The sequence below is a fragment of the Astatotilapia calliptera genome, chromosome 1 (assembly GCF_964374335.1).
Source record: "Astatotilapia calliptera chromosome 1, fAstCal68.1, whole genome shotgun sequence".
Classification (NCBI taxonomy): Eukaryota; Metazoa; Chordata; class Actinopteri; order Cichliformes; family Cichlidae; genus Astatotilapia; species Astatotilapia calliptera.
Window position 1 is genome coordinate 17,687,067 of NC_137422.1, and position 27,289 is coordinate 17,714,355.

The 27,289-nt window shown below is 41.5% G+C and overlaps 1 protein-coding gene across 1 annotated transcript in view; it reads left to right on the plus strand.

Annotated features, from left to right (window-relative positions):
* The window catches only part of gpc5a (glypican 5a), a 141,904-nt gene that overhangs the window by 33,081 nt on the left and 81,534 nt on the right, over window positions 1–27,289 (plus strand). Inside the window, exons 5-6 of the mRNA XM_026165737.2 lie at window positions 290–423; window positions 580–705. Coding sequence (XP_026021522.1) covers window positions 290–423; window positions 580–705 — 260 coding nt within the window. The remainder of the gene's footprint in view (window positions 1–289; window positions 424–579; window positions 706–27,289) is intronic.

The following is a 27,289-nucleotide window of genomic DNA, read 5'->3' on the forward strand; positions in this document are numbered from 1 at the left end:
GCTTCTGAGCACATCAACTTTGCAGAACTAATTGAGGCACCACAGCTCCATCTAGTGGTCAACTAAAGCTGCTGCTGCTCAACAACCCTGCACATACAGTAGATTCAAAAATTGGACATGATAGGCTTGGCTGCACTAATGGCTTCAGTATAAACATGTGCCACTCACCTCTATAAATTAAGGCCAATTTGTTATGCGCCAGAACAGTTTAACGAGCGAATTCTTTAAATGCTTGTTTCTCCCTCAGTGTTTAGAGTGTTTAATTTCTGTCTGTTTCATCGGGTTATAGGTTTACAAACTGTGCGGCCCACCAAGCAGGAAGCCTGCTCAGTCGGTCAGCATCCAGCACAGCAGCAGCAGAGAATCCATCCCTCTTAAAGCGTCTGTCAGAGCGCCGGGAGGCTCACTCGCTAACAGGAGAAAGTAAGTGGGAGGAAGATGTCAGATATGTGGAGAAATGGTGCCATTCTACTTCTTCTTCGTCTTTTTTAAATGGTTTTTATGCACAATTAAAATGCACAACGCTTTATTGAACAAGTTAATTAGCTGCGCACTTCCATGTGGCTGCTGCTTTTGCAGGGATTTTCTAAGCAGTCTGCGTCTGTACCTCACTTACTACGGCGGCCTGGCTGATCAGCTGTGTGCGAGCGACCTCGCATCCAATGACGCGCTGTCCTGCTGGAACGGAACAGAAATCGTTAAAAGGTTTGTTTTAAAGATGTAAATGATGCATACAGACGGGGTGACACATTAGATAAGATGTTTTTTTTGTAAGCCTCTGAAATTAATTTAGAGGGATCAAGGGTGTTTTTGGAGAAATAATCATCAAAATTTGATGTGATATTCAGGTGTTTCTTTTAATTTGTCTCCCATCTGTAGTTTATTTAGCCAGCGGGCATGCTGTCAGAATCCGTCACTGATAATTTTATCGTTTAATTTCTGACATCATGCTGATGGAGACACGCCAACACTCAGTGATACAAAAGGATTCATCAAATTCATATTAGAAATGGTACTGCAGGTATTTTCAAATGCCTAAAAGATGCATGTGAATTGAAAAACAGTTTTGTTTTTGGTTGATAGGCTTACTTAAAGAAAACTGCTAACAGCAGTTTGGAAGGAAGTGACACTTTTTGATGTGATGTTTTAGCTTCACTCTGCAGATTCATGCACGTGCACGGTTTGACTCGAGGAGGCTGCTTTGACATTCGTCTGCTAGAAGTTTCTTTGCAATCTTCTTGCTAGTATGTTAGTCTCACCCAGCTGAGACCAACATACCTACATGCAGGCGCTATCTGTGATGTCTCAGCTAAACTTGAAGCCACACGTGCAATCTAACATGACACCCTGGGTGGAGAATTCTGCCTGCAAGGAAGACTAACTGTTAAATGAACTGACAAGAATAAAACAATAATGTAGTTCAAAGATTTGGTTGCTTTAAAAAAAAAACCCTTTAAGGTTGTCTTCTTGTGCATCTCTTTACTGCTCTCTTTAAATTTGTCCTTTTATGACTTTATGACACTTACAAGTCTGGATTTCAGCATGGACTTCAAACGTTTACAGAGACCAAACATTGATCTCTTTCAAACTGTCATATTTCAAACTTTCAAACTTTCATATGAACAGTTGTTCTCACTGATGACAGCTGGGCCTCTAGCTACAACACAGAGCCCAAACATTAGTCTACGGTTGAAGAATCTTCAGTGTCTGAGCCCAAAAGCGATCCACGAGTTCAGTGGCGGCTGTGGCTCAGGAGGTAGAGCGGGTCGCCCACCAACTGGAAGGTCGGTAGATCCCTGCAGTCTGCCTGTCACCGTATCTGAGTTTCCCCCGGTGCGAGTGTGTGTGTGCAAATGTTAGTCCAAGCGCTGAGACACAGGAAAAAGTGCTTGTATGAATGTGTGTGTGATTGCTCAGTATACCCGTCCCTTTACTTGCTCTTCCAGAAACTTTCCCAAAATTCAGATTGAAGAGTCACTGTTTTGAGAGACTGGAGGGAATTTTGTGTGCATCAAAGAGGCTCGAGTGTAAAAGGACTGAAGCGGACTTTGAGGTAATGATTTGAAAATATCAGCTGTGGATGGAAAGATAAACTTATCTCCCCGATTGATTTAAATTTGCCCAAATAAGGTTCTTAAACTGTTTAAAACGACGGATGCAATATTGTTGAAACATGAAGTATAATCCCATTTTACATGAGGTCAAAGGTTTCCTTCTTTCCTGTCATGAATAGGCTGTTTGTGCACCATCTGACCCTGCTCGTATATATTGCCCCCTACAAACACCATGACACCACTGTAGAATTAATCTATTAGCTGTTACTGCCCGCACACATAGATCTTGGATATGAATGGTTGTGAGCTGGAGCAGACAACCTGGCCTCTTTCACGGTATCCGTCAGTGGCCTTGTCTCCATTACATCACAGCTCTCGATCTTACCCGTGCTGTCATCACTCAAGGACCCCTTCATATATTCTCAGTCTGCGGTTGTTCCTCTTAACTGTCAGCTGCTGTCAGGGCTGCTGAAACGACAGGTGGGCCTGTATTTCAAGCCACAGTGAGGTTGGAGTTGCCAGTTCAGGTTAGACGGTCTATTGTAAAGGATGACAGCTGTGTTGAGATTGTTTCGCGGCGCCGTGTGAAGGTAAGAGGGAAGGAGCGGGGGAAAAGGACGTTCGCAGCAAACGGAGAGATTCAGAGTTCTTAAGAAAGTAGCTCAGTGCTGCTTATCAGAAGTGGCATTACTATGGAGACGGAGTATCAAGGTTAAGTTTCATTCTGCTGTCGACAATTTACTCTTTTCATCTTCTGCTATTTTTTGCCTTAACACCTCGGGTTTCCATCGCAATGGAGTGCAGCCATCTCTGAGAATAGAGATGTTTCTTAAGTGCCGGAGAAAGAGGCAGGCCAGCAGGCTGCAGCCTGTCTATCATGTCTGGCAGCAGCCGCTGGGAAATGCTTATGGTCTGTGGGCGTTCCTCTGCAGTTTAACCCTCCTTTCTTTCTTCCACTTTCACGCTAACACGTATTGATAGGGAGTCCTTCACCTCAGGTTCACTCACAGCTTCACTTCATTTTGATTTTGCCATTACTGCAAAAGCAGAAGGATTGAGAGACATTAAGAATCGGGGGAGACCGGGCTCCGAGGAGACTATCGAGCGAAGTCCCTGCAGCTTAGCAGCCTTCCTGCAGATCTGCAATCTTGTGCTGCTTTCTATTAGCCTAGAACCATAGATGAGTGGCTGGGAGTCAACACAAGCTGAGACAAAAGCAATAAATAACCTCCTGCCTACGGGTCATAACCCAACATCCACTGAGAGAGAGGGGAATAAAACTCACTGCTGGCTGGTGGCTGATTTACAGAAGCTTATCGAGGCCTCTGAGACCTTAAACGATTAGTGCAGTTGGTGCGCGTGTATGTGTGTTCGTGTGCGCGTGTTATGTGTCTGAAACTGTACGTTGGATTGTGCACGGATGCCTTTTATAACAGCTCTTTGTGTGTGCTGGCACAGATTGTTTTATGGTCTTAAAGGAGGACTAAGGCAACCAAAGCTTTGTCGTTTTTAATAAAAAGGCTGAGCACAAAAAACATGACACAGGAGCCTGAGATTTAAGAGAGATTTAATGCATGTCCTCATCACGGTCCCTGGTAAACAAAGAGATAAAGAACAATCAGATAAGATCATAAAAGAAAAAACACAAGCCGCTTTTATCTCATGTCGATGACGTGGCCTTGCTTCAAGGGGGAATTAGTTCTCCCATTCTTTCTCTGTCTCCCGGTTTGTCGCTCATGCTGGGAGGGAAAGAAATCGCAAGAGGAATTAATCTGTGTTATAGATAATAAACAGATTTTTTCTCTTCTTCTTTTGGTGACAGCTAAGTTCACCTGTTATAACCCCACGGCGAGGCTCTGTGTGGAACAGAAGCAATGTGTTAGCCGTGGATGTGTAAATATGACAAGAATAAGAAAAACTTATTCAATTTACAATCCCTGCAGAGCAGTCAGCCTCGTAATTTGCTGCTTTGATCTGTAATAACATGTTCTCATGCAAGCTGTCTCTTAACTGGCGCTGAATGCTTTGTAGTCTTTATTGTCCAGGTTTAAAGCAGAATTTTGACCATTTTTCGGTCAGCTGCTGTTCAACCTCTTTAAATGTTAAGGTTTTATGCTTCAAGATATTATCATGACAAAAGTCCGGTCCTTAAAATGAGGTCATTACAACCTCAGATGAACTTGAACTGGATATATTATACTGTGTTGTTTTGTAAAAATTAAGCCCCAATGCAGAAGCAGCGTGTGAACATAATGCAAGAGTACAATGATTCCAACCACATCAGCAAATCTACAACAGGATCAGTTAAAGTAAAGAATCAGCGTGCTGCTGTGGTCAAAGTCTAGAGCTCAATCTGATTTAAATGTTGAAGAGGAGAGCTGAGCCTCAATGCAAACCTGAACTTGAAGAGAATTTCAGAATTTCTTCATAACAATGTGAGAGACTGAAAACAGTTACTTCAGGTTGTTACTACAAAAGCTGGTTCTACAGGATCCTGAATCATGAGCTTTTCTCAGCTTCTGGATTTTGTAAATAGACGAATCCTTATGGAACACCCTCCACTCAGTTTGAGCACTAGTAGTGCTTTTTCATTCACGCACACACTTTCATACATTGCGTTTATCTAACATTTACATTAATTCGCACTCTGATGGGCACACTGGGGACAAATCTGGACTCAGCATCTTGTTTAAGGATACTTCGACACATGGACTGGTAGAAGGCCCGCTCTACCACCTGAGCCACAGCCACCTCTGAATAAAAAGAGCGTAGTATGTCATGTGTTGTTGTTCATCACAGCTTTAATGACCTAACATTAATATAGCCTGGATAATCTTTTAAAATGTCCTGATATGTAAAACCTCAGAGCCGACGGGGGTGTACTTCCTTTTACTGTGCCTGTATTTATAAGGCTCTTTTCTTTTCTTTTCTTTTCTTTTCTTTTCTTTTCTTTTCTTTTCTTTTCTTTTCTTTTCTTTTCTTTTCTTTTCTTTTCTTTTCTTTTCTTTCAAGTCCTGTTTTCAAGCACTAGTCCTCAGCTGGTGCTCTTTTACCTCCATTTATTTGAGGCAAATGTTAAGATATCTGCTGTTCCATTAACCACCGCAGAGGCAGTTTAAGGATTTTAAGTGGTTTCACAACCATGTAAAATGCAGAGTTTGAACTTATTAATGTTAATTTCAAAGCTGATCGTGGTCAGTACTGAGTACTCGTGTAATAAAGTAGTATTGACTGCTCAGTACTCATCAGCCTGTTGATTGGCATCATGGCTCAGGTGCTCCCATCGCTATGTAGTAAATACTTTCCCATTCTTACAATTCCTACCAGCGGATGAAAACAACCAGCTGTTATACCAGTGCTAGAAAGCCTCAACAAGTACCAGAGTGTGATATTTTATTCATGATTACCTCCTCCGGCGTAGGCTCACTTTAATTCCTCCCCACCTGCAGTCTTTCTCACTGCTGCCAACACACACCAGGTGTTTAGCTGCGTGTTTATATTTTCAAAGTGCTTTTTTCTAATTGAGTACAACATTTTTTTTATTTTTTTTTTGGTATTTTTACGGTAATAAGGCAACTGACCTTGCATGCTGTTGGAGTTTAACATGTAGTGATGAGTACAGCGGGATGAATGCCACAGTGTGTAACAAAAAGATGCTTGAAGACAGGCGGGCAGATTTCAGCGTGGCCTTTCATTTAATAGGGCACCTTTTATGCTGGAGTGGCTGTCTGAGTGCTAACCTTTGACCTTTGCCGTGTCTTTGCTGCCCGGTTAATCCTGAAGAGGTTAATCACATGGTAATAAGAGCCCTGGAGTTGTAGCCCTGGAGTCTTCAATGTGTGCTCTGTGAGCAGAGGAACCGACTGATTCTTTATGTGAAGGTCCTCGCTGCTCACTTCAGTTTTCCTCCTTTATCGTTTGCTTATAATTTTGGCTCATTTTCACATCTATTTCCCAACTAGATGTGAAGCTCAGGTGATTTTTGCCCTGGCTTAGATGAAATGACAGCATTTAAGCTCTGCTAATGGGAATCCACTGAAGAAGCATCAAGAGCTTAGTTTATCCCAGCCTGCTCAGGGAACGCAGCTCATTTGAGGATTGTCTCAGCCTCAGTGCAAAATTCCCATGAGGGGACAACATACGCCGAATATTAAAATATGGGAGCACTGTCCAACTTCTTCAGCAATGACTGCTGGTGACCCTTAATCCCATGCTGCATGTGTCTCTGAGCAATGCTTTTTTCCCTCCCTTTTATATCAGAATCAAAGTCGCGGTTATATCATAGAAATCACCAAGTGGAGCAAAATCTGATGGAATCATTTGATGTTTGTGTTAATCTCTAACATCTAACGAGCAGCCTCGCTGGAAACCTGCCGGCTGGTCTGCTGACTTAGCCTTTGGTGCCAGCGGCCAGGTTTCCAGGGGCTTCCTGTGCTCGCAGCAGATATCTGTGACTAAGACATCCTCTTACATTTGTTGTTTACAAAATCACCAAAATTAAAAAAACAGCTATTAAGCTATTTTTTATCACATCATGATTTTGAGACTTAATTTTTGGGAAATGCAATCTCTCCTTTCCTTCCACATGGACTGTATGATCAGTAGAACTTGGACTAAAGAAGTCAAATGGGAAACCAGAGAGCTCTGGGTACCCTTGACCTTTTCACCCCTCAGCTGTAAAAGGCTGATGGGGTATTGTTGTCACCCAGCCGGGTAGGTGGGGTGGAGACCCAAGTTTATTGATGTGTTAGCTCGAAAACAAGGCGATGTTGCAGGATTTTTGAAATTCATACCACGGGGGCATCTACTAAAAATCGCAAATGAATTTGAATCTCAGTTACCTCAACCTCAGGGTCAGAGGTCAAGTTTTCTGAAAATCTTGTGAATTCAATATCTCAAGAAGTACATCATCTAGGATTTCCATCTTGATGCTATAGGTGCAGCTACTTAAAAACTTGGCTGAGTTCAAATCCCAGTGACCTTGAGCTCAAGGTCAAAGGTCAGGTTTTCTGAAAATCTCAGGAACAAAATCACTCGGGAACAAGGTGATGTAGGATTTTGAAAGTCATAACACAGGTGCACCTGCTTAAGATCTCAGAAGACATTGAATTCCCAGGTCAAAGATCAATCAGCTAAATTTTCAAAGTTATACCACAGGCCCATCTACTAGGAGGTATTGTTTTATTATATTTTTTATTATAATTATACCCTAATGTTATCGAGATGCACTTAGAGAATCCACTTTTCACCATCTCTGACAAGCTACTTTCCAAAGTCTCAGTTAACTTAATTTAAATGTCTTTTATTAAAAGTTTTGAAACTGTTTTCCCTCATAAGTTCAGTACCAACTAAACTGTCTAAATATTTTGCTGTATAGCCTAGAAAACATGAAATGCTTCTCTATTGCTGCTTCAGGGTTGTGTCTGCTTTAGATGGCTTTGATCAATTGTGTGAATCAATTTCAAGAAAAAAAAAGAAAGCTGCAACTTCTGCCCATTTCCTCATGTTGTGTTTTGATAAAGTCGCAAGAGTAAATACTTGCAACTGTTATTTATTTTGCATAAAACAGGTCTGTGTCGAGCCCTCCAACAAAACACAAGATTTGAAAATAATTACCTTATGCCAAAGTCATTCTACATGTGCATGTATTAAAGAGCTCTCCAGCTGTGCAGCCTCAAATAAACATGATACCACAGCTGGCTCTTTGTTCAGTGCACACACTACGCCCGCTCTTCATCCATTAATAAACCTGCCGGCGAAGCAGTCGTGTCACATTCAGCTGTCACCACAGTTGTAAATCCAAACCTTTCAGCTTCAGGCCTGCTTTTTTTTTTTTTTTAAAGGTAGTTCTGCCTCGCTTTGGCCAGTAGGTGGAGCTCCCACTTTGGGTTCCAGACCCATGCCAAAGAAAAGACCATGCCAGGTTGCTGATCACTCCTCTGCTCCTCAGTTCTGATGATGTATGCCGTAGAACGGCGGTTTTTATCCATGTTGTCCCTGACAGTGACAGACAGAAAACAAAATTTAAATGATAAACAGACACGCTGCAGAACATCGAGTCTCAGCGCCTCCTCCGTTCGTTTGCAGCGATGGACTGACCTAATTTTGAACAGGAAGGAATAACCTTTTAAACATGCGCTGTCAAATATATTATGCATAGCTGTCCTCTTAGTCACTTTCATGCAAGTAAGAGAACTGCTTCCCTTCAAACCTTGGATTAAAAAACAAAAAACCCCAAACATCCTGACTCACCAGTACCTCAGAAGCTACCAACAGACTGTGAAGCTGTATTAGTGTCTTGTGTTAGGCTCAAATTTAGCAACAAACATGAATTCACATCTTACCCATCTTTCCCAAAGTTAAAACACGGGAGAAGGACGGAGATGGGCGGGCTTGATTGGACGGTTTTGATTAGGGCAGAGAGGGAGAGTGGGAGAAAGCTGAGAAGCAGAGGAAGAGGAGAGGGGACGTTCTTGAAAAGCTCCTCTGTGCGACAGCTGGCTGCTGCAGATAACCACAAAACCACTGGAGCACTTGAGGTCTGGGTGCTGCATGGCTAGAGTTCCACTCCAACATGACCTTATATCCTGCCTGGGTTTAGACGCGGGGGCTCGGTCAGAGTACCACATCCTGACGATTATCCCAAGTGACAGAATCAAGAACTCTGTCTGGCTGCCTAAATTGAGTTCATAAGTCCCTCTTGTATCCTTGTGAGTGTGTGTGTGTGTGTCTGCTTTACCCTCCCTGTTCTCGAATTATGCATGATTGCTCTGAACAGATAAATTTTTCAATCCAGCCTCCTGGAAAAGAGATTTCATTTATTTGTGCTCAGATATTATCAGTGATGTTGCTACAGTAACTGCCAGTGAGACCACCACACCAAAGAAACTGTAAATTTATAGTTGACTGGCGGCAGGTGGCGCATGTTGTATGTGCGCGCGTGTTTGCGTGTCCCTTTCATTTTTCAGCAACTCTGCTCCCATTTGCCTCTCATGCACTGATTCCCCCCTCCCCTGCCACCAGACGTTGGACGCCTGCCTCCAGCATCTGGAGCAGATTGCGGCCCTGCAGCATGCCAGGTAGCAGGACATTAACAGCCAAGGCCTCATTGTCCACTGATGAGCTGTCAGAGCGCACACCCTCAACCCTCGCGCGATCTCTCGGCCTCCTCCGCCCACCGTCGAGCAAACGCAGAGTCGGTCCCCGCGGAGCGCTCTTCCTCTTTAGCTCAGGTATAAATCACAGGCCGCTGAAAAACAGGGAACATAGAGTTGGTAGGAAAAAAAAGTGAAGTTAATGCTCGTAAAACAGGAGCGGCGGTGAGAGAAGCCCTGCCTTTGATCTATTTGTTTAGTCGTAAAAGAATGTTATAAAGAGCTGGAGAGGCTGACGGAGAAGTCCTGCCTCGTGATTTAATCGCAAGGACACAGCAATATTGTTTTGATAACAAAAGCTGTTATCACAGCTCATAGCGGGGAATAGTTGTGAAAATCAGACCAGTAAACAATTTAATAGAGCTATTTCAGCAGTGGACATTGACAATAAACCTCCCGATATTTCTGTGTTTGTTTCATGTGCAGAGAGCTGTGTGTGTTTTTTATTCTGTCACTGAGATGGTCGTATTGTCGATTGAATGCATGACAAAAAAGCCTAATGGTGAGTTCGGCACTTTCAGCAGTGGCTCTGAGCATGTCTGCACAAGAATTAGACGTGTTTGCTGCCTTATCACGGGGGCCTCGTTTCATATTTACTTCATGGCGGTTCGTGGACGATGTCCATGTTGAGTTTCTGCTCCAGAAGAGACTTAATTTTCTCTCTTGCAGGGTTGTGGCTGGAAACAAAAGACTCTCATATCTCTGTATCATTGTCTTGGTTTATCTCTGGGCTGCAGGCTTTTGACGGTGCATGTGCTACCTTCTGTTCCTTTGATTTCCTTCTCATTTGTTAACTAAACATGCATCCCATTTACTGCCACAAAGTGAAAAATGTAGTAGTCATTAAGTATTCATTACCTGTGCAATTTGTTTCTTCTTTATGCTCTTTTAGCTGGGAGAATATTCTGACTGCGTGGGTCGCTCTCATTTGCAATATTGACATTTTTAGAATGGAGCCCTTTTTTTTCTATCCCCCATTATTTTATTTATTTATTTTTTCAAAGTTACAGTCAGTAATTTAGCCTCATATCTTTCAGGTATTCTTCAAAAGGCAAATCCAGCTGTATCATTTCCTTATCATAGAAGTAAAAAAATAAATAAAATAACAGCAGGGCAGTCTTTGGAGGTCCTTTTTCTGCCTTTATCAGGGAGCTTGTACCCACAGAAGACTCAGCACCTCTTTATAAGCGGAAACCTCCCTCTTAGCTCCTGACCTAAGCTGAAAGCTGGGTGTGAATACGCTCTCATTAATCTCACCTCCTGCAGTAAAAGGTCTGAGTCTGGAGGCTACCTGAAAATTAATCTAAATAGCTCTTTCATTTCTCTGACGTAAACACAAATGTCTCCAGCAACAATGTGGCACACTGCGGGATGCCCTGAGACCAGACTTTGCTCTCTTATCATCGTCCCTGTAATGTTGTCCTGCAGTTTCTATGGAAACCAAGCCCGGCCTTATTAAAAAAAAAAAAAAAGTTTCACCTTCTCTGAGTCTGCCCTTTACCTGACAGCCAAGATAAACGAGCAGGGTCCTGGGAGGAAGGCAACACAAACATGCATCTCTGCTCAGTGGCCCGTGCTCATTGGCTCTCTGCTGGAAGCCCTTATTTACCTTAATGCTGGGAGGAGGTGAGAGTGGGGGAGGCTCGAGATGTAGTCTGTGCGTGTGTGTGCGAGTGTGTGTGTGCGTGCACGCACTCGCCTTGTGATTACTCACAATACCTCCCATCGACAACCTTGAACCACGCACCAATGAAAAGAAGAAAAAGAAGCAAACAACTCTTTCTGGCCCCCATAATGCACACGGGCCCGATGATGTCACATGTCACCTTCAACTAATGAAGGTGATGATGGCATGCATGAGCGCCGCATACGTTCACCATCTGCTCGGTTCCACCACGCTGGAGCTGCTCCCCACAATGCTGCAGAGAGGAGTCGAGGCACGTCTGTACCACAGTGTCCCTCGACGCGTGTGAAAGACCGCCGCCTGCATCCAGATGACTCTGCTGCGAGTTTAATCATACCTTCACACCCCAAAGCTACAAAAGTGACAAGTCTCTGAGGCCACTTTTTTTAATATATCACCTGAACTGTCAGGAGGAGTCGGCTGATATGATAGTGGTCACCAGTGGAAAAATCCCTGCAACTTTTCAGTAAAGTCGCCTGCTAGTAGAGCTAATTGAATCGAATTAATATCGATGCATTAATCACCCTGGCTGCTTAATTGTTATGGATTGGTCAAAAGTTTTGTTTTCTGTTTTGTTTTTTAGTTGAGAAGCATGCCAAAAGTCAGGGGTCATGTGAAAGATATAAATTATGAAAATAAGTTGGAAATGATGCTCTGTCAGACAGATGAACCCCTGAAATGCACCATGAAAGGAGTGCATGTGTTTTAAATCATCCTCCCTGGAGTTTTATTTTATTTTTTTCCTAAACAAAGTCCTAAAGTTTTAAGGATTTATTTAATGAGAAGTGTTTTTAAAAGCAGTCCATTTCATGTAAAAAATACCAGCATATTTGCTGGCGTGAAATGCATGTGAACTGTAACTGGATCTGATAAAGGAAGCTGCTTTGGGCTCGCTGCAGCAGGTAGCTCTGCATATTTGATCTGGCAGATTTTTATGCTGGATGCGTTTCCTGATGGAACCCCCCGAGGGATTTCTGTCTCCTCCCGGGATCTAACGGTGGATCTTTGGTTTGTTAAGAAGATGTGTAAACCGCTACACTATGTTGTCATAGCACGCAGTGGTTATTTTTATATGTCATACTCATTTAAACAAATATATTTACTTAAAAACAGTATAATAACACACTTCAGCTGAATTCAAAGAACTGATATGTGTGATGAAAAATTATTTAAATGATTAGATGAATATAGTAATTTTCCCTGTTGAGGAGTCTAATGAAATGAATCCATTGTTTTTCGGACAAAGACAATTTTTGTAGTTTTGCTTCCTTCAAATTAAATGATGAAGATGTGAATGTAGCTTTAATTTGAGACGTTTAAGACATTAACTGTTTAGCTGTGTCTGTGCAGAGTCCCCTGTTTTTACAGGTTCAAACTTAGGTGATTTTAGATGTAAGGATTGTTTTTTATACTTGGATGAGATTCATTTACAGTCAGTGCTTGAAGTCTGAGCCTGTGGACATCACCAAATGCTGTTTGCTTCTTTAAGAAGCAGCCTTTAACACAGATACCTCCTACTTGCTTGTGGGTCTCTGCGTTCAGGTTTGTGTTCAGTAACTGAAAGGCATGCTCTGCTGACTTGGCCATTGAAGAATTCCCCATTTCTTTAGCTCATGAAACTCTTGGCTCACTTTTGCAGTTTGCTTTGGGTCATTTTCCATTTGTACTATGAACCTCTAGCATTTCTAGCATTTGGCTGAATCTGAGCAGAAGGTAAAACCCTGTACCCTTCACAGTTCATCCTGCTGCTTCTAGCAGCGCTCACATCATCAATAAACACTAGTGACCAGGTTCCACTGATAGCTACACATGCTCATGACATAACGCTGCCTCCATGATGTTTGACAGGTAATGTGTTATGTTTCAGATCATGCTCTTCATACTTTATCCTTTCCATCGTTCTGGTACAAGTTCATCTTGGTTTCATCCATGCAAACTCTCTTTAAGATGTTTTCCGGAAAAGTCGAACTTGGCCTTTCTGTTCCTGAGTGTATCCAGTGTAACCTTTGTGTTTCTACTCTTGACCAGACCTTGACAATGATACCTGCCTCCTCGAGAGTGTTCTTGGCTTGGTTAGATGTTGTGAAGCTATTTTTCTTAACCGTGGAAATAGATTGTTAGGAGCTCTCTGGTTTGTCAGACTTGCCCTGACATCTCCTTGGGCCTCAGTTTTAAAATTATAGTGAAAGCTCTAAAATTCAGCACTTAATTTTTTTGTCATGAAATAAGAATGAACAAGTCTCGCTTTTCCACGAAACTGCTGTCAGTCAATTGCCTAAGTGCTTTTGAGCCCCTGAGAAAGGGGGACTGTACAAAACAGAGGGCTGTAATTTATAAAAACCTCTTGAATTAATTTTGAAAATCTGCACTTGGATCAAATCTTGATTGTTCAATTTAAAATTCTCTGTGGTTTTGTGCAGAGGTGAAACTACAAAAAAAACCATAAAATAAAGAATATTACAGATTTTGATTTGTGATACTCTGCTTCTGTTAGCAACCAAAAAAATAAAGAAATCAGTTCTGTTAGACTTTCTGTTAGATATGCTTTTTTAAATGTCACATATTTATCCTGTTTGTACACACAACATTAGAGCTGAAATATATTTTTTCTTCTGTTAATCATTACTTAAATACATTCTTGATCAAAAGTGGCAAAAACATCGACAGCAAAAAAGATCATTTTGGGTTTTGCTTCTTTGATGCTCATGAAAGTCTCACGTGATGTGACTAATAACACATTTCAAAGTGACAAATTACAAATGACCGAGTCGTCTGTCTCTTTGGGAACACCAGTGCATGGTCACTCCAGCATTCCTTAAAACTGAAACGTCTGATCACGTGTTTTACAAACTGTTGCAGGAGATCTTTGCCTTCGTTTCTCTCCCTAACATTATTTTGTCAAAGTTAGAATCACCCCCTCTGTTAATTACACCGCAAAGACAAAGGCGTTTTGTTGTGGCCGCAGGTTATGAACGTTTTGATTGACAGGTGCTTGACTCCAGCTGCTGGGTGGAGTGTAAAAAGGTGAGTGTAGGTGACTGTAGATGATCTTTAGATAACATCAGATGGCCTTTGAGAGCAGCTGAAATCAGTCTCCATGGGGCTACTCTCCTGCTCTTGTCATGTCTTGACACTTTTTTCTTCCCGCCCTCTCTCCTTTCTATCTTCCCCTCCCTCTTTCTCTCTCTCTGTGTCTGCTGAGTGGAGTTTCTGCGAGTTGGCAGCCTGTATCTGATCCTGAGGTAATTTACTGGTAGCGATAAGGAAGTGGTGCGCACAGTCTTTCGTTATAGTCCTTTCTGACAAGGCAATCTGAAGCCCATCGAGGCTAAATTGGAGGAAAATTTCGACTCCATGTAGAAGGGAAACATGCAAGGTTATTATTATACAAATCTAGTAAACTGAGATTGAGTGGGCAAACAATCATCGGAGGCTGCTGGTTTAATTTTTTTAAGATGTGCTGATTTATTTGGATTTTGGTGTGGAAATAATAACAGATAATAGTTGCAGTGTGTAAAGTGAAGGGTACAGAGGTCTAATTTGTCATTTGTTAATGAGTTGGTGGAGGCGCTGACTTCAAATGAACGCTTATTTGCCCCGCTTGGATTGTCCACCTGATCCTGATGTGTTTTCGTTGTTGACTTTACAGCACATTTTGTGAGAAAGTCACATAGACTTTGACTCGTTTGCCTTTGTGCATACAAGTTCGCTTTAGCTTATATGTGCATCTCACCTACAGCTGTGTGTGTGCTTTGTGTGCATTTTGTTGATTCCAGCAGTGCTCCCCTCCTCCCTCCCTCTCAGGCAGACAGGCCAGGCAGACCAGGGTCACTGCCTCAGGGGTATGTTAGAGAAATGCCTCTCTGCTGTGGGCGAGTAGAAATATGAAAGAGACCCTAAATCAAGACACAGAGCCCCATGAATCATGTCGTCGGCAGAGCTGAAGAAGAAGGATGAGACCATCTGTAGCAGCATATGAATGGCTAACTGACTCACAGTGCTGTTGACACAAGCTGAAGAAGTGTGAAGAGGTTGTGAAGATTAGCGCTGGTCCTCGCTGCATAGCCTGGAAACCTGCTTCAGTCAAAAATGAGCAAACCCAAATACGCTGCATGCTCCATTCGTCACTCTGACGTTTTACAGAATTGCACGGAGGGAACATTTTTTTGCGAGTTATAAAATAAGATGAATTCTTATCACAACACATCTATAACACCTGAACTCAAGCTGTGTGAATTGTTGGCTGGATTTTTTATTTTTTTTCTCCCGAAGTTTTTTTTTCTCCTGCTCTAACAGCTTTTTCAGTGTGTTGAGTGAGAGCTTGTAGATGCATAAGATGCTCCTTAAAATGATTTAGAAGGCCTGTTAACACCACAACTGTGCAACTGTTGAATGCCTTTTCTTTGACATATGAGTGTGTTTCTCAAATAATTCTTCAAGCTTTCTTCAGCTGAATTTTTGGTTGGTGAAACAGGTCAAAACTTCTCAGACATGCATGTTTGATGCTTGAATTTATAAATGGTTTATGTGGCTATCACAGCAGGGCGAAACCTGATTTAAGGTTCTGAAGTTTAATTAATTAGTTAATTGAATAAATAATTGGGAGATTAATCAAGGTCGAAGCTTTGGTTTTCATTTAGTAAGCAAAAGGTCTGGTTTTATTGTCTGCAACATTCAATTTACAAGCTGATTGGTTTGTGGCTCTTAGAACTCCTTCAGTGCCCTCTTTTTCAAAAAAATATTGTTGTGGGAGTACACTCGCCATCTAGTTCATTACTTACACCTTCATAATACCAGTCTGGACCCTGTTTTAGCTTCAAAACTGCCTTAATTTGTTAGGGCACAGATTCAAAAAGGTGCTGTTAGGATTCCTCAGAGATTTTGCTCCATATTAACGTGACAGCATCACACAGATGCTCCAGATTTGTCGGCTGCACATCCATGATGAGAATCTCTTGTTCAACCACATCCCAAAGGTGCTTTATTGGATTGAGATCTGGTAGCTTTGGAGGCCATTTGAGTAAAGTGAACTGTGCAGCAACACTGAGACAGGCTGTGGTGTTTAAACAATCCCCAGTTGGAATTAAGGGGTACAAAAGTTTACTAATAAAATATCCCCCACACCATTACACTACCACCACCACTACCAGCAGCGTGAACTGCTGATAGAAGGCAGGATGGATCCGTGCTTTGTTCATGCATTTGAATGTTGCAGCAGAAATTGAAGCTCATCAGAGCAGGCAACATTTTTCCAGTCTTCCATTGTCCGATTCTAAGGAGTTTGAATTTTAGCCTCAGTTTTCTGTTCTTAGCTGACAGCGCTGACTCCCAGTGTAATCTTCTCATGCAGTCTCCCATCTCCTTCAAGCGTTATACATGCAAATTATGCTCTTGCATAATTTGATTGATTGTTTGAGCTTCCTTCTGGCCCTTCTCCTCTGGCCTCTGCCACCAACACGGCTTTTTCACCCAGAGAACCGCTCTGGATATTTTCTCTTTTTCAGACCATTCTCTGTAAAAAATGTTTGTATTGGTAAATCCCAGCAGATCAGCAGTTTCTTAAATACTCAGATCTGCCTGCCTGGAACCAACAAGCATGCCATTCTGATGCTCAGCTTGAATTTCAGTTGTCTTGACCATCATGCCTAAATGCACTGACTTCCTGACGTGTGATTGGCTTATTATTTGTGTTAGGAGCAGTTGAACCCAAATGAAGTGGCCAATGAGTGAAAACGTTCATATCCTCTGTGTTGTTCACCCTGTGCAGATGAATAAAGTTCTTCTGTTAACTGATGTTTGCTCATTTAAGTTATGATTGGCAGGCTGTGAGGATTAGGAAAGATTTTGAGCTGTGCAAACAACAGAGATTTGACTTGACAATTTTTCAAATTGACACATTTTGTCCGAGAAGTAATTCAGGAAACTAGCAGCTAAATGAGTAGATGGGGCATTAAGGTAAACATAACCATAAAATGACTTTAGACTGCATACTTCACTGATATCTAGTGGCTCTCTTCTGTTAACTTCAGCTGATTACTTAATCTCAAATGTGAAAAATACAGTTAAATTGAAATTTGTTCTTGGGGTCAAGCTTGTAAAATGGAAATGAATTGTCACTCTGAAGCAAATTACTTTGTCTGCCCGTATAAAATAACAGTGAATATGTTGTTTTGACATTTAAATTGCGCCGACACTATGCTGCCATAAAAGGACCTTGTGGCATCGAAAAATTAGTCTGTTTGAGGAGCGATGGAATCGTAATGGCTTTGCCCAGCGGCGAGGGCACGTCGTTAAAGCACAGTAACACGACAGATGATAATCGCAAAACTTCACGGCCGACCCTAGGGCTTGTTATTTAAAAATTTCACCAACTGAATTAACCCATCAAACCATTGCCATGCAATCAAGGCTGAGGGCATGCGGTGGTATTTGCAAAAGTGTAGGTGGTTTCAGACTCATAAACAGGAGCTGTTGTTAAATGATTTCTTTCTTCTAATGTATCTGAAAAGTTGCGATGGAGTGCAATGCACCAGCCTTCTTGGGTAAATTATGGTGATCTTTAGAGAGTTAAGTAGGCTGATTTGTACAAGGCTGACAGTGCGAAAGAATTATTTCTCCCCCCTCAAATCTATATTCAGCAAGGAAGCATATCATAGTTTGTGCTAATAAGGACCAGCCCAGTTTGTGCTCTTCAAATGAATAATCATGTAACTTTAATCTTTGCAAAACTGTGCGAGCACATCATCCAGAACCGCTGCGGCTGTTTGTTAATGTTTTGTTGAATATGCTAATTCTGAACTTGCCACAAAAGCCGCTGCATCGTTTTTCTTTTTTTCTTTTGCAGCTGTACTTGTTTGTTTCTGCATATCACTTCTCATCCCTCCTTAAAACAACAATTGCATTTTTTAAACCCTGTTTTTTTGTCAAAGACATTGAATACAGCTGTGAGCGCACCATGCGAAAGCTGTTTTGTTGAACATTTCCTTAATTACAAGTTAAATCGTAAGCTCCACCTGAGGGGAGAAACATATTGACTTATTTAGGATCAAGCAGAGAGACATTGAGAGATGGGCATAATCGTGATGGACGATGGGGGAGTACTGCAGTAGTCTTTAGAGCTCTACTGAGGGTAAGGGTTGGTTGTGTTAATCTCCTGCGACTGGCCACAAGAGTGTGGGGAGATACTGTGTGGAAACATAAACACAGATAAGCCTATTAGAGGAAGGAGAAGGGGAACTCTAAAACTGACAGTCTCTCTCGGGGAAGAGCACATGTAAGAAAAGCGGTACCACAGTATGGTGCCTCGCTTTGAGCTCTACACTTCACTAAGCACCAAACCAATCAGTCGACTTAAACATATGCAGTCTGATACAATAAATCCTGTTTCCCAGAGGTTATAAATCAGGGCTGTGTTGAGGCTGGGTAAACTGTGTCTTACTCGGTTGCGGCCATGATGGATGGACATGGACTTAACCGTCTGAATCTAAAGAAGCAATCTCTATTCAGACCCAGCCTGTCTGGTCTTTATTGTGGGTCAGTGGTCGGATTATAGCAGTAAAAGTGAAGGATGTCTAAATAATGCATAAATAAGGAGATTCTTGGAAACAAAGAGTCAAAGTGAATTGGGGTAAAAGCGTGAGCTTCCTGCAGCTTTACCAAAGAGTGAGTTTAGACTTCTAACCAAATGTAAACACAGAATCAGGGGTTTGCAGTAATTATTGTACTAACTTTCTCAGAGGTCTTTCCCTGAAGATGCTTAGTCTGATTTAATCATCAAACAGATTAATCTCACATTCTACTCAAATTACAACAGCAGAGCTGGAAAGTGCAAGGTTAACATGACCCACAGAGCAACAGTGACCACATTCATCAAACATGCACCAGGTTGATAGAGTGGAATTATGCTTTGGAAGTAGAGAGGTGTACTACGAAGCTAAATTAAAGGGTTAGAGAGCTACACCAAGCTTAAAGTCAGAGTTTTCTGTTACATGAAGGTTTCTCTCTTTTTTACCTGGCTCAATTATCATGGTAACTTTGCTGTACCTGTTTGGAAGAAAGTTCTGTTCAGACTTTGGGTTTAAAATCATCTGGGAGTGCAGTGTTTTCACTGATTCTTTTATTTATTCAGATGATCAAAGATGGCTTATATGTAAAGTCGTTAAGATGCATATTAACTGTGTTGGAGGAAGCCTGAGGAGAAACACTGGGAGAACATGCAAACTCCGCACAGAAAGACCCCAGCCTGATGGTGGAATTGAACTCAGGACCTTCTTGCTGTGAGGTGTGGAGAAGTGGAGCCTGCTGCTTAATTTGTCTCAACACGGGAAACCTCACCCCGCCCGGACATGGAAAGGATCGACAGGTTGATAGCTCTTTCTCGATTCTGTGGGAGGTGCATGGCCGTTCTTAGTGTGTGGAGCAATTTGTCTGGTTAATTCCCATAACGAACGAGACTACGACATGCTAACTAGTAAAATAGGCCAGTTAACCCAAAATATATTTTTTTGTTACCACTTGGTTTGACAATTAATATTAATGATTTTGTGCAGTATTAATCTTTTCTTTTTTGCAACAGTGTTGCATTTAACCATTTTATTTTTTATGTTCTTCTTAGATTTCTATCACAATTTAACATCATCCTCTGAGAACATCGGAGAAGGGAACACTCGCAGGGATCATTTTTTGTGAAACTGATAACTGCCGTTGTGATTCCTTTTATCTCAGACTGGGGTTTTAGGTTTTGTCAAGTTAGCTAGCAAATAGAAAGCCTGGCTGATCTGGCTGACCTTCCTTGAACTTCCTTCGCAGTATACACTTATGCTTTCAGTGTAGTTTTCAGTTCTGTTCACGTGGAAGCTCCTTTGTTTGCATTTGCTTATTCAGATTTCGATAGTTTTCTCCCTGTATACGTGTGTCGGTGTCACCAAAACTCCTGAAATTTTGGGTTGTTTATGTTAATTCTTGCAGCATGAGTGGTGATTTAATGGGTAATAGCTAGAGTTGTCTTAGTGGTCATGGAAAGATGTTTTTTTCTAGAAAAAGGAGCAAAGACTTTAATACTATAACAAGGAGAGGTGCTGTACTATAGTATATGTGTAAATCCACAGAGAGAGTTACAGAAATGTTGTTTATGAACTATTTGCGAGGCGGTTACACATATTCAGAAATTCCAGTGCTGAAAGTTTTCTAATGAAACTGAAAGGATGAGAAGAATATGGTGTTTGAATTCCATATATTAAAAAAATTCTCTATTGTGTTGTGTATGTTTTACCAAACATTACAAGGCTCATGCTGAACTGATATATTGAATAAAAAAAAGAAAAAATCCACCCACGCTCTAAATTGAGTCTGCCTCGATGCCGTTGCACTCAGCCTTCCAAGGATGACTGTCATTCTTTTAGCTTTGATGACACAGACTTCTTCATCTTAAGAACCCCTAAACACAACTCAAATTTCAATGGTGTTTTGCAGCTGTCATTCACCTTGGAGCTTTGGAGAGCCATTGGAGGTTTATGAGCTGCTTTGCCATTAGAAGCAGTTTTCCCTTCGACCCATTCAGTCGCTGTTAGGCTGAGTGAAAAGAAGAATGGGGCTGAGAGCAAATATCCACAAACTGCTTCACAGGGGTGATTAGACTGTTGGTATTTCGGTCCTTTTGCCTAAGTGTTGTTTACCGCTGTGGATCTGCAGTATTTTCTCTGAGGTGTTGTGACAGTGTGGCGGATCTCACTGTCTGTGGCTGGCGAGACAGCAGATGTGGCCACTTGTTTCTGCCAGCTGTGTTTAAAATAATCAGAAATATGTGTGGACAGCAGCATGTACACACGGTACAATCTGCAGTTTCAAACTGCACTGCTGTTTGTGTGGAGCTTTGAATTAGTCGATGGCATCATAAGGTGTTTTGTTCAGTGAGCTGATATGTTTTAAAAATTTGACGTAAGCTGTAGATTTGACTTATTTTTGGTTGATGATTCACATCTTTACAAACCATCTTTTCCATGTAGTCATGTGGCCTGTTGCTACGAAATAAACGTTTGAGCCACTTTAAGAGCTCTTAAAGCTCCTGAGCTTCTGCATGCATTTTCTACTCTTTTCTTTGAGAATTATTCATTTTAGAAGGATTATCTTCATGGACATAATGGAGAGGAGGAATGATTATTGTGGCAAAAAAGTCTCTGAACAAATGTATAACGGTATAACATAAGAGTAGGAATGTACTGACAGTCTGCTAAAATGAATTCTTTCACTGGTCCTTTTCCTCCCAACGTTTCTTCCCTTTCTTTTACCAGAGTTAGTTTTTGATTTTCTAATCAGTCCTTGGTTTTTGTCTATTATCTGGCTGTGGCCAGTTTTGTGTTTGACACAAGGACTGCATGCGCCTCTGCTGGCACAGATTTCGATTGGGTGTCAGATTTCTCTTATCTATATCGTTGCTGCAACACTAGATGGATAGCTCATACATTATCAGACAGATTTAATTCCCTAGCGCACTACTGTTTACATACTTGCAATCACTTTGTAACACAGAGCGACAGTGAAAAGATCTCGGCTAACTAACAATGAGGTGCTTTGTGCGATTAACATGTTGTAGTGACTCCACCTGGGGGGGCGGGGGGTGGGGGTGGGGGGTGCTGAAAGAATATCAGTACTGACCAATAATCTGGCTGCTGCAAGTCTGATATGTTCCTTCATCCATCCAATACTAGAAAGTTTAAAGTTACCCAGACTGCCTTTATGTCCAGGTTCAAAAGCTGGACCCTGAAATATAACAGGTAGAAAATTATTATTTTTTTGTTTGCAGTGCTGATGAACGGGTTAAAAGATGAGGTCCGGCTGTAGTCTCCATGAGCTATGATCTTTGCAGATGACATAGTTGGTAGTGAGAGTTGGGAGCAGGTGGAAAAGAGTCTGGAGAGGAGGAGGTATGCTCTGTTAAGAAGAGGAATGAAAGACTTGTGTGAATGAGAGGGAAACGGGCTGCATGAAGCCGATGTAGTGAAGTTAGATGAGTTTAAAATACCTGGAGTGAACCATCCAAAGCAGCTGACAGCACATGAGAAAGGAGAAGAAAAGAGTGCAGGCATAGTGGAATGGGTGGAGATGACATAAGGATATCAGCAAGAGTGAGAGGGAAGAAACCATGTTGGTAGTGAAACCTGCTGTGATGTATGGTTTGGAGATGGTGGCATAAAAAGACAGGTGGCGGAGACGGTGCTGGCAAAGTTAAAGTTGCTGAGATTTTCACTGGGAATGACCAGAATGGACAGGATTAGGAATGCGTACGTCGGTGGGGCAGATCAGGTTCAGTGATTTGGAGACACAGATGGAGAGGCAAGGCTGAGATGGTTTGGACATGTGTTGAATATGGAGCTGCCAGGCATGAGAAAAAGAGACGAGGCCTCAGACGAGGAGAACATGCAGAGGGTTGGTGTGACAGAAGATGTTAGTGGTAGGATGCGAAGAAAAAGGATACACACATTTGTAAAGTATTGACACCCCTGTGAGAGCATGCAGTTACTTTTGAATGTTAAGATTTTACATACAAGGCCTGGCACGAAATCAGGAGTCAGTCGAGGGGGACACCTCGTTGGATGTGTCAGTGTAACAAAAGTTAGCCTGAACTTCACTGACAACGCACAGTGAGCATGTGGAATAATTAACATATACTTTAATTACATTTTCTTGGTAATAATTACTACCCTTGACCTCAGAAATGTTTCACTGCAACTCTTTTATTTATCATTTACACTGCTTGTGTTTCTCAAGTTGGCTGACACTAACTGACTGTAGTCGACAGTGACAATCGGACCAGGTGAACTGGACGCCTTCTGCCTTCTGAAGCAGTTATCTAACAAATAATATGGTTTCCTGTGCAATTTTACCACCAGGACATCCAACAGTCTATAACTTCTGTTCCTTTTTTCAATGGGTTAAATTCTAGCGATTAAAACTGTTTATAAGCTGCACTTGTGGCGTGTTTCTGTGTCTGTTTTGATGGTCCTGTACACTCTGCAGATGCACCCTTACAAACCAAGGTAGCTTGTGTTAGTCTTTCTTAAATATGCTCCCCTCTGGCTTGTTCCAGGAAAAAAGGTGGTGACAGTCGTTTTGGCAGACCTTGTTTCAGCAGGTGATGCCATAGAGGCAAAGTCAGTGTTTTATATACAATATGTTGTTTTTAATAAGTAAATACCATTTCTTGTATCACTGGTTTAATGTGAAATATCTGTGGTGACATTAAGCTAAGATATGTATATTAAGAGCGCACTTTCTGCCAGTATGTGACGGAAAAGGCACGGATCTATCAGAGGAACACGCTGATGTGTGTTGAGTCGCTGCAGGTGTGATCTGCTTCTTTATACAGGCTGCTGGAACTGCAGTGCTGCCAGGGACGGCATTGAAATACGTTACGTTAACATCCTGCTTACAGACAAGCGTGTGGCTTCTCCATTGCTTATTATATTTTCGTGCTCCTTTGGCTCTGCTACTTGACTGGATAGACACCTTGTTATGAAACAGTGCTACTGTGAGAGGAAGTCCAATCATTGTTCAAGTGTTTACTTTAAGCCTGCCATCCCCGCTGCCCCGGTTGTTTGATAGCCTGGAAATAAGGTTGTTGCTGCAGTCCTGATTTGTTTATTAATGTTTACAGAACTCTTCATAAATGCATAATCAGTGACTTATTTATTTATTTTTGTTTCTGATTTTTCTCTGAATCTCCACGAAGGAGGTGTTGAAATTTGGGCACGCGTCGGTCAATGGATGAAGATGGAAAAGATGACTAAGCCTCTTAAGTTTTGTGCCAGAGAGGAAAAATCTTTTCATCAGAGGAATGATTTTGATAATCTGCACTGGAATAAGACCAGAAAATCACTGTATTAAATTCTGCAGAGCATTTATTTGTATTTTGCACTCAAATGAAAGTTTCAGACAGGACAGTATTTATCCATTGTAAAAAGAAAAAGAAAATACAGCAGGACATTACTTTGGATGTAAGTATGATGATCACTGATATCATAAAAGCTCCGATGAGTTTTTCATTATCCGCCCTGCTCTTACGACATCTGTTTAATCCTGAACATTATTGCCCTTATGGGGTATTAACATCTTTAAAATTTCCCTCTTTTGGTGACCATCTGCTTTTATGAGGCCATTGTATCTCCGCAATAGCCAAGCTTTCCATTTGTCCTTATTACCTTCCGTAAAAATCAAATATTTAAGAGGTGTTATAAAAGTTCACTCGCTGTTTGAGGACTCCTGATATCTATTTGGCATTAAAAGTGTGCACGATGCAGTTGCTCATAAGCACAAAGAGCCACTTAGCTTTACCGGGGAAGATTATCAGTGCAATATAACGCAAGCTTTACAACTATAATAATGGATTGCTGTGAATGCTAGGTTGGTGTCGTTTTACCACAATGTATCTTTTATTTCTTCACTTATTTCTGTAAATACGTGTAAAACATGTTATAAATGAGGCTCAGGAGTGAGGCTGGTGCACCAGGAGGCTTTGATGGCGATAATAAAAGGATCGCAAACAAGGAGGCGCAATAAAAGTAAACATGTGGCAGTCAGTGTTCGCTCAGCAGCTGATTGACATCACCTGCATGCATGAAGTGCAGGTGCCTTAGTGCAATGTGTTACTGACTTTGGCATAACCATCTGTTAACATCAAAGTGCACTAATGGCATTATATTGTTGTTAGGAGAACTGTTGAATCATTAAATTCGGGCATATACTTGACCCCTGGAGTAGTAGCATACAGTCTACTCCAGCAGCCTGCGCCGTGCTCCTTTTGTTCAGGGATCTCAGGGCTCGTTGCCACTTAAAGGTTGTGTATTATAATTTCCCCCAAGTACAGTGTGCTGCAAAATCATGAATGAATAAACAAACAAGTTAACACTGAGTAAAGAAAGAGTGCCTGTCATCCTAAGCTGTTGTGTCATTGTTAGAACCCACACTGGCACACAAACACGGCCACAATGGAAGTGCAGTCAGGTGTGTAACTCAATAAATGTAATTTTGTTTACACACACACCCACACACACACACACGATCCCTGACAATCCACCTTTATCACAAAAAAAACCATGTGAATACATTCTCGAGGTTGAATAATTGCTACCTGCATTATAACCACTGACAGCATTTCTTCCAAGCCAGCAAGTTTTCTGGTCAAAAAATAAAGATTTCTCGTATTTTTCCCCAACAGGAAATGTGCTTTCGGACAAGCGTGGCAGTCGCACAGTAAATGTTACACATAAACGGTGCAGAGTATCAGAACTAAAGTAACACACTCTGCCGGTTGCACAAGGCGTAAAACCACCTATCTCAAAAGGAGGACACGAGACATTAAAAGCCAAAGGTTGACAGTCCTACAGAGCGCTGTAAGGATCACACTGGAGTTTTGATGAACAGAGCACATTTTAAGGCTTGAGGCTGATGCTGTCCAAGTTTAGGCCAATAAAAGACTTTGAGTTTTGGTTAAACATTCAAACATTCAAAAATTCCTTATGCTCCAAGTCAGTACTTAACTTTGAGACGATTTAATCCCGTTCTTTGTGTGATTCAATCAGTATGACGATAAAAACTTGCAAAGAAATAAAACAGAGGAAAAATAAGACATTTTACAGATTCACCTTGAAGCACTTTGTTAGTTGCAGTCTCTTGGGGGAAAAATGGTTCAAATTTCTTTAGTTGAATCTATAAAACTTGGCAGATAACACAGTTTGACTGGCATAAAATATAATTTTTTGGGATTCCCAAAGAGCTGTTAGCCCAAAACTTTGCATAACACACCATGATGTGCAGTGTGTCAATAAAAAAAAAAAGAAGTGGCAGACATAGAAATCCATCTACAGCAGTGTCTGAAAGTCGTGTCCTTAAGAAATAGGGGGAAAGAAATCCAGCAAAGACCTGACACTGGACGTGAAAGATGCCTCTGGCCCTTCAGTTGATCCATCTGCTGTTCACCGAAGCCTCATCAGAAATGGTCTCAGTGGAAGGGTGGCTGTCAAGAAGCTGTTCCTCAAAAGGCTGAGGTGTACCAAGATGCACAAGAACTGGACTGAAAATCAGTGTCAACAGGTGAAGTGATGAATTTGAAATTTTTGGTTCAAAATATCATCAATATGTACAGAAGAGGTCAGGAGAGAGGTACAGCAGTGAGTGTGCACGGCCATCTGCAGAGCATGGTGCAGGCTGTGTCACTGGTTTTTGGGCTGCATTTCAGTCGGTGGTGTTGGGGATTTTGTCAAAACATATGGAAGTATGAATGCAGAAAAAATACTGACAGTTTGTGATCCACCATGCGCATATGATATATGATATAGCTGTGTTTACGCTTTCTTGCTGTAGCCATTATAGCAGACTAACCCTTCCTAGCTCTGACAAACAGAGCCAGTTTTAAGAAATCTAACAGTCACCTCACTGATGATTAAAAAAACCAAACCCTGCAGAAATCACAGCAAGGACAATTACCAGCATCAGCCATCAGCCTCTGAACCGACACATCAAAAACACTGAAAGTATTTTGCGTGTCTTCCTGAGACTCTTGATCATTCGCTGGTTCCCTAAATTGGCACTCAGTCATCAAAAACTTTGAGAACTCCAGCTTTTGTGTGTTTGCTCCACTGCTGTTAGAGTGCACTTACACAGTCTGCCTTTTATTTTCTTTAGCCCTGGACAACTTTTTGTTTATAAATCCATAATTAATCTGTCTGTTCATATGAGCAGTTTCCAGTATCCAAGAGCAGTGTAAGTACAGATTTCTGACACAAAATGCCCATTAACCACTGACTGACTACCAGACCATATTAATTACCGCTGCCACATTGCTCAAACAGCTCTGTCTGGCTAATTCCATGGTGTCTCTCTGGCACAAGTCAATACAACTTCAAGGCTCAGGGCTTTCTAGTAATTGGAACAAACATGACAGTAGTGATGTTTGGAGCAAAATCTTTGCCTGAAGCACAGTTGACTGCTGTTGTATTATCCTCTTTGTCACAGTTCTCAGTAAAGGTACACAGTTTCAGATACACATACTGGCAAACCCCATAATCCCGATTATATTAATCCCTTCTGTCTGTCTGTGAAGGTTTTTGTCAATTAATTCATGAGTCAGTCAGAAGTAAATGTGACATTCTTGCAGATATTTGAAAGATCTTGACTGACTGTATGTGTTATGGAGCCTAAACATGTTCCTGTGTTATGTAGGATGTGTGGTAGTCTCGATGTAGTATTTAATTAGACTCTTCTGCCTTATTTTCACATCGAGTCTGCTTTGTGGTAACGAGCAGATGTTTGTTCGAGGCGCAGCCTTATTGTTGATTTTTATACATTAAACTGCATATGTTCGCTTGTTATGCCTGAAGTATTTTCTGTCCTGTTGAGCTTAA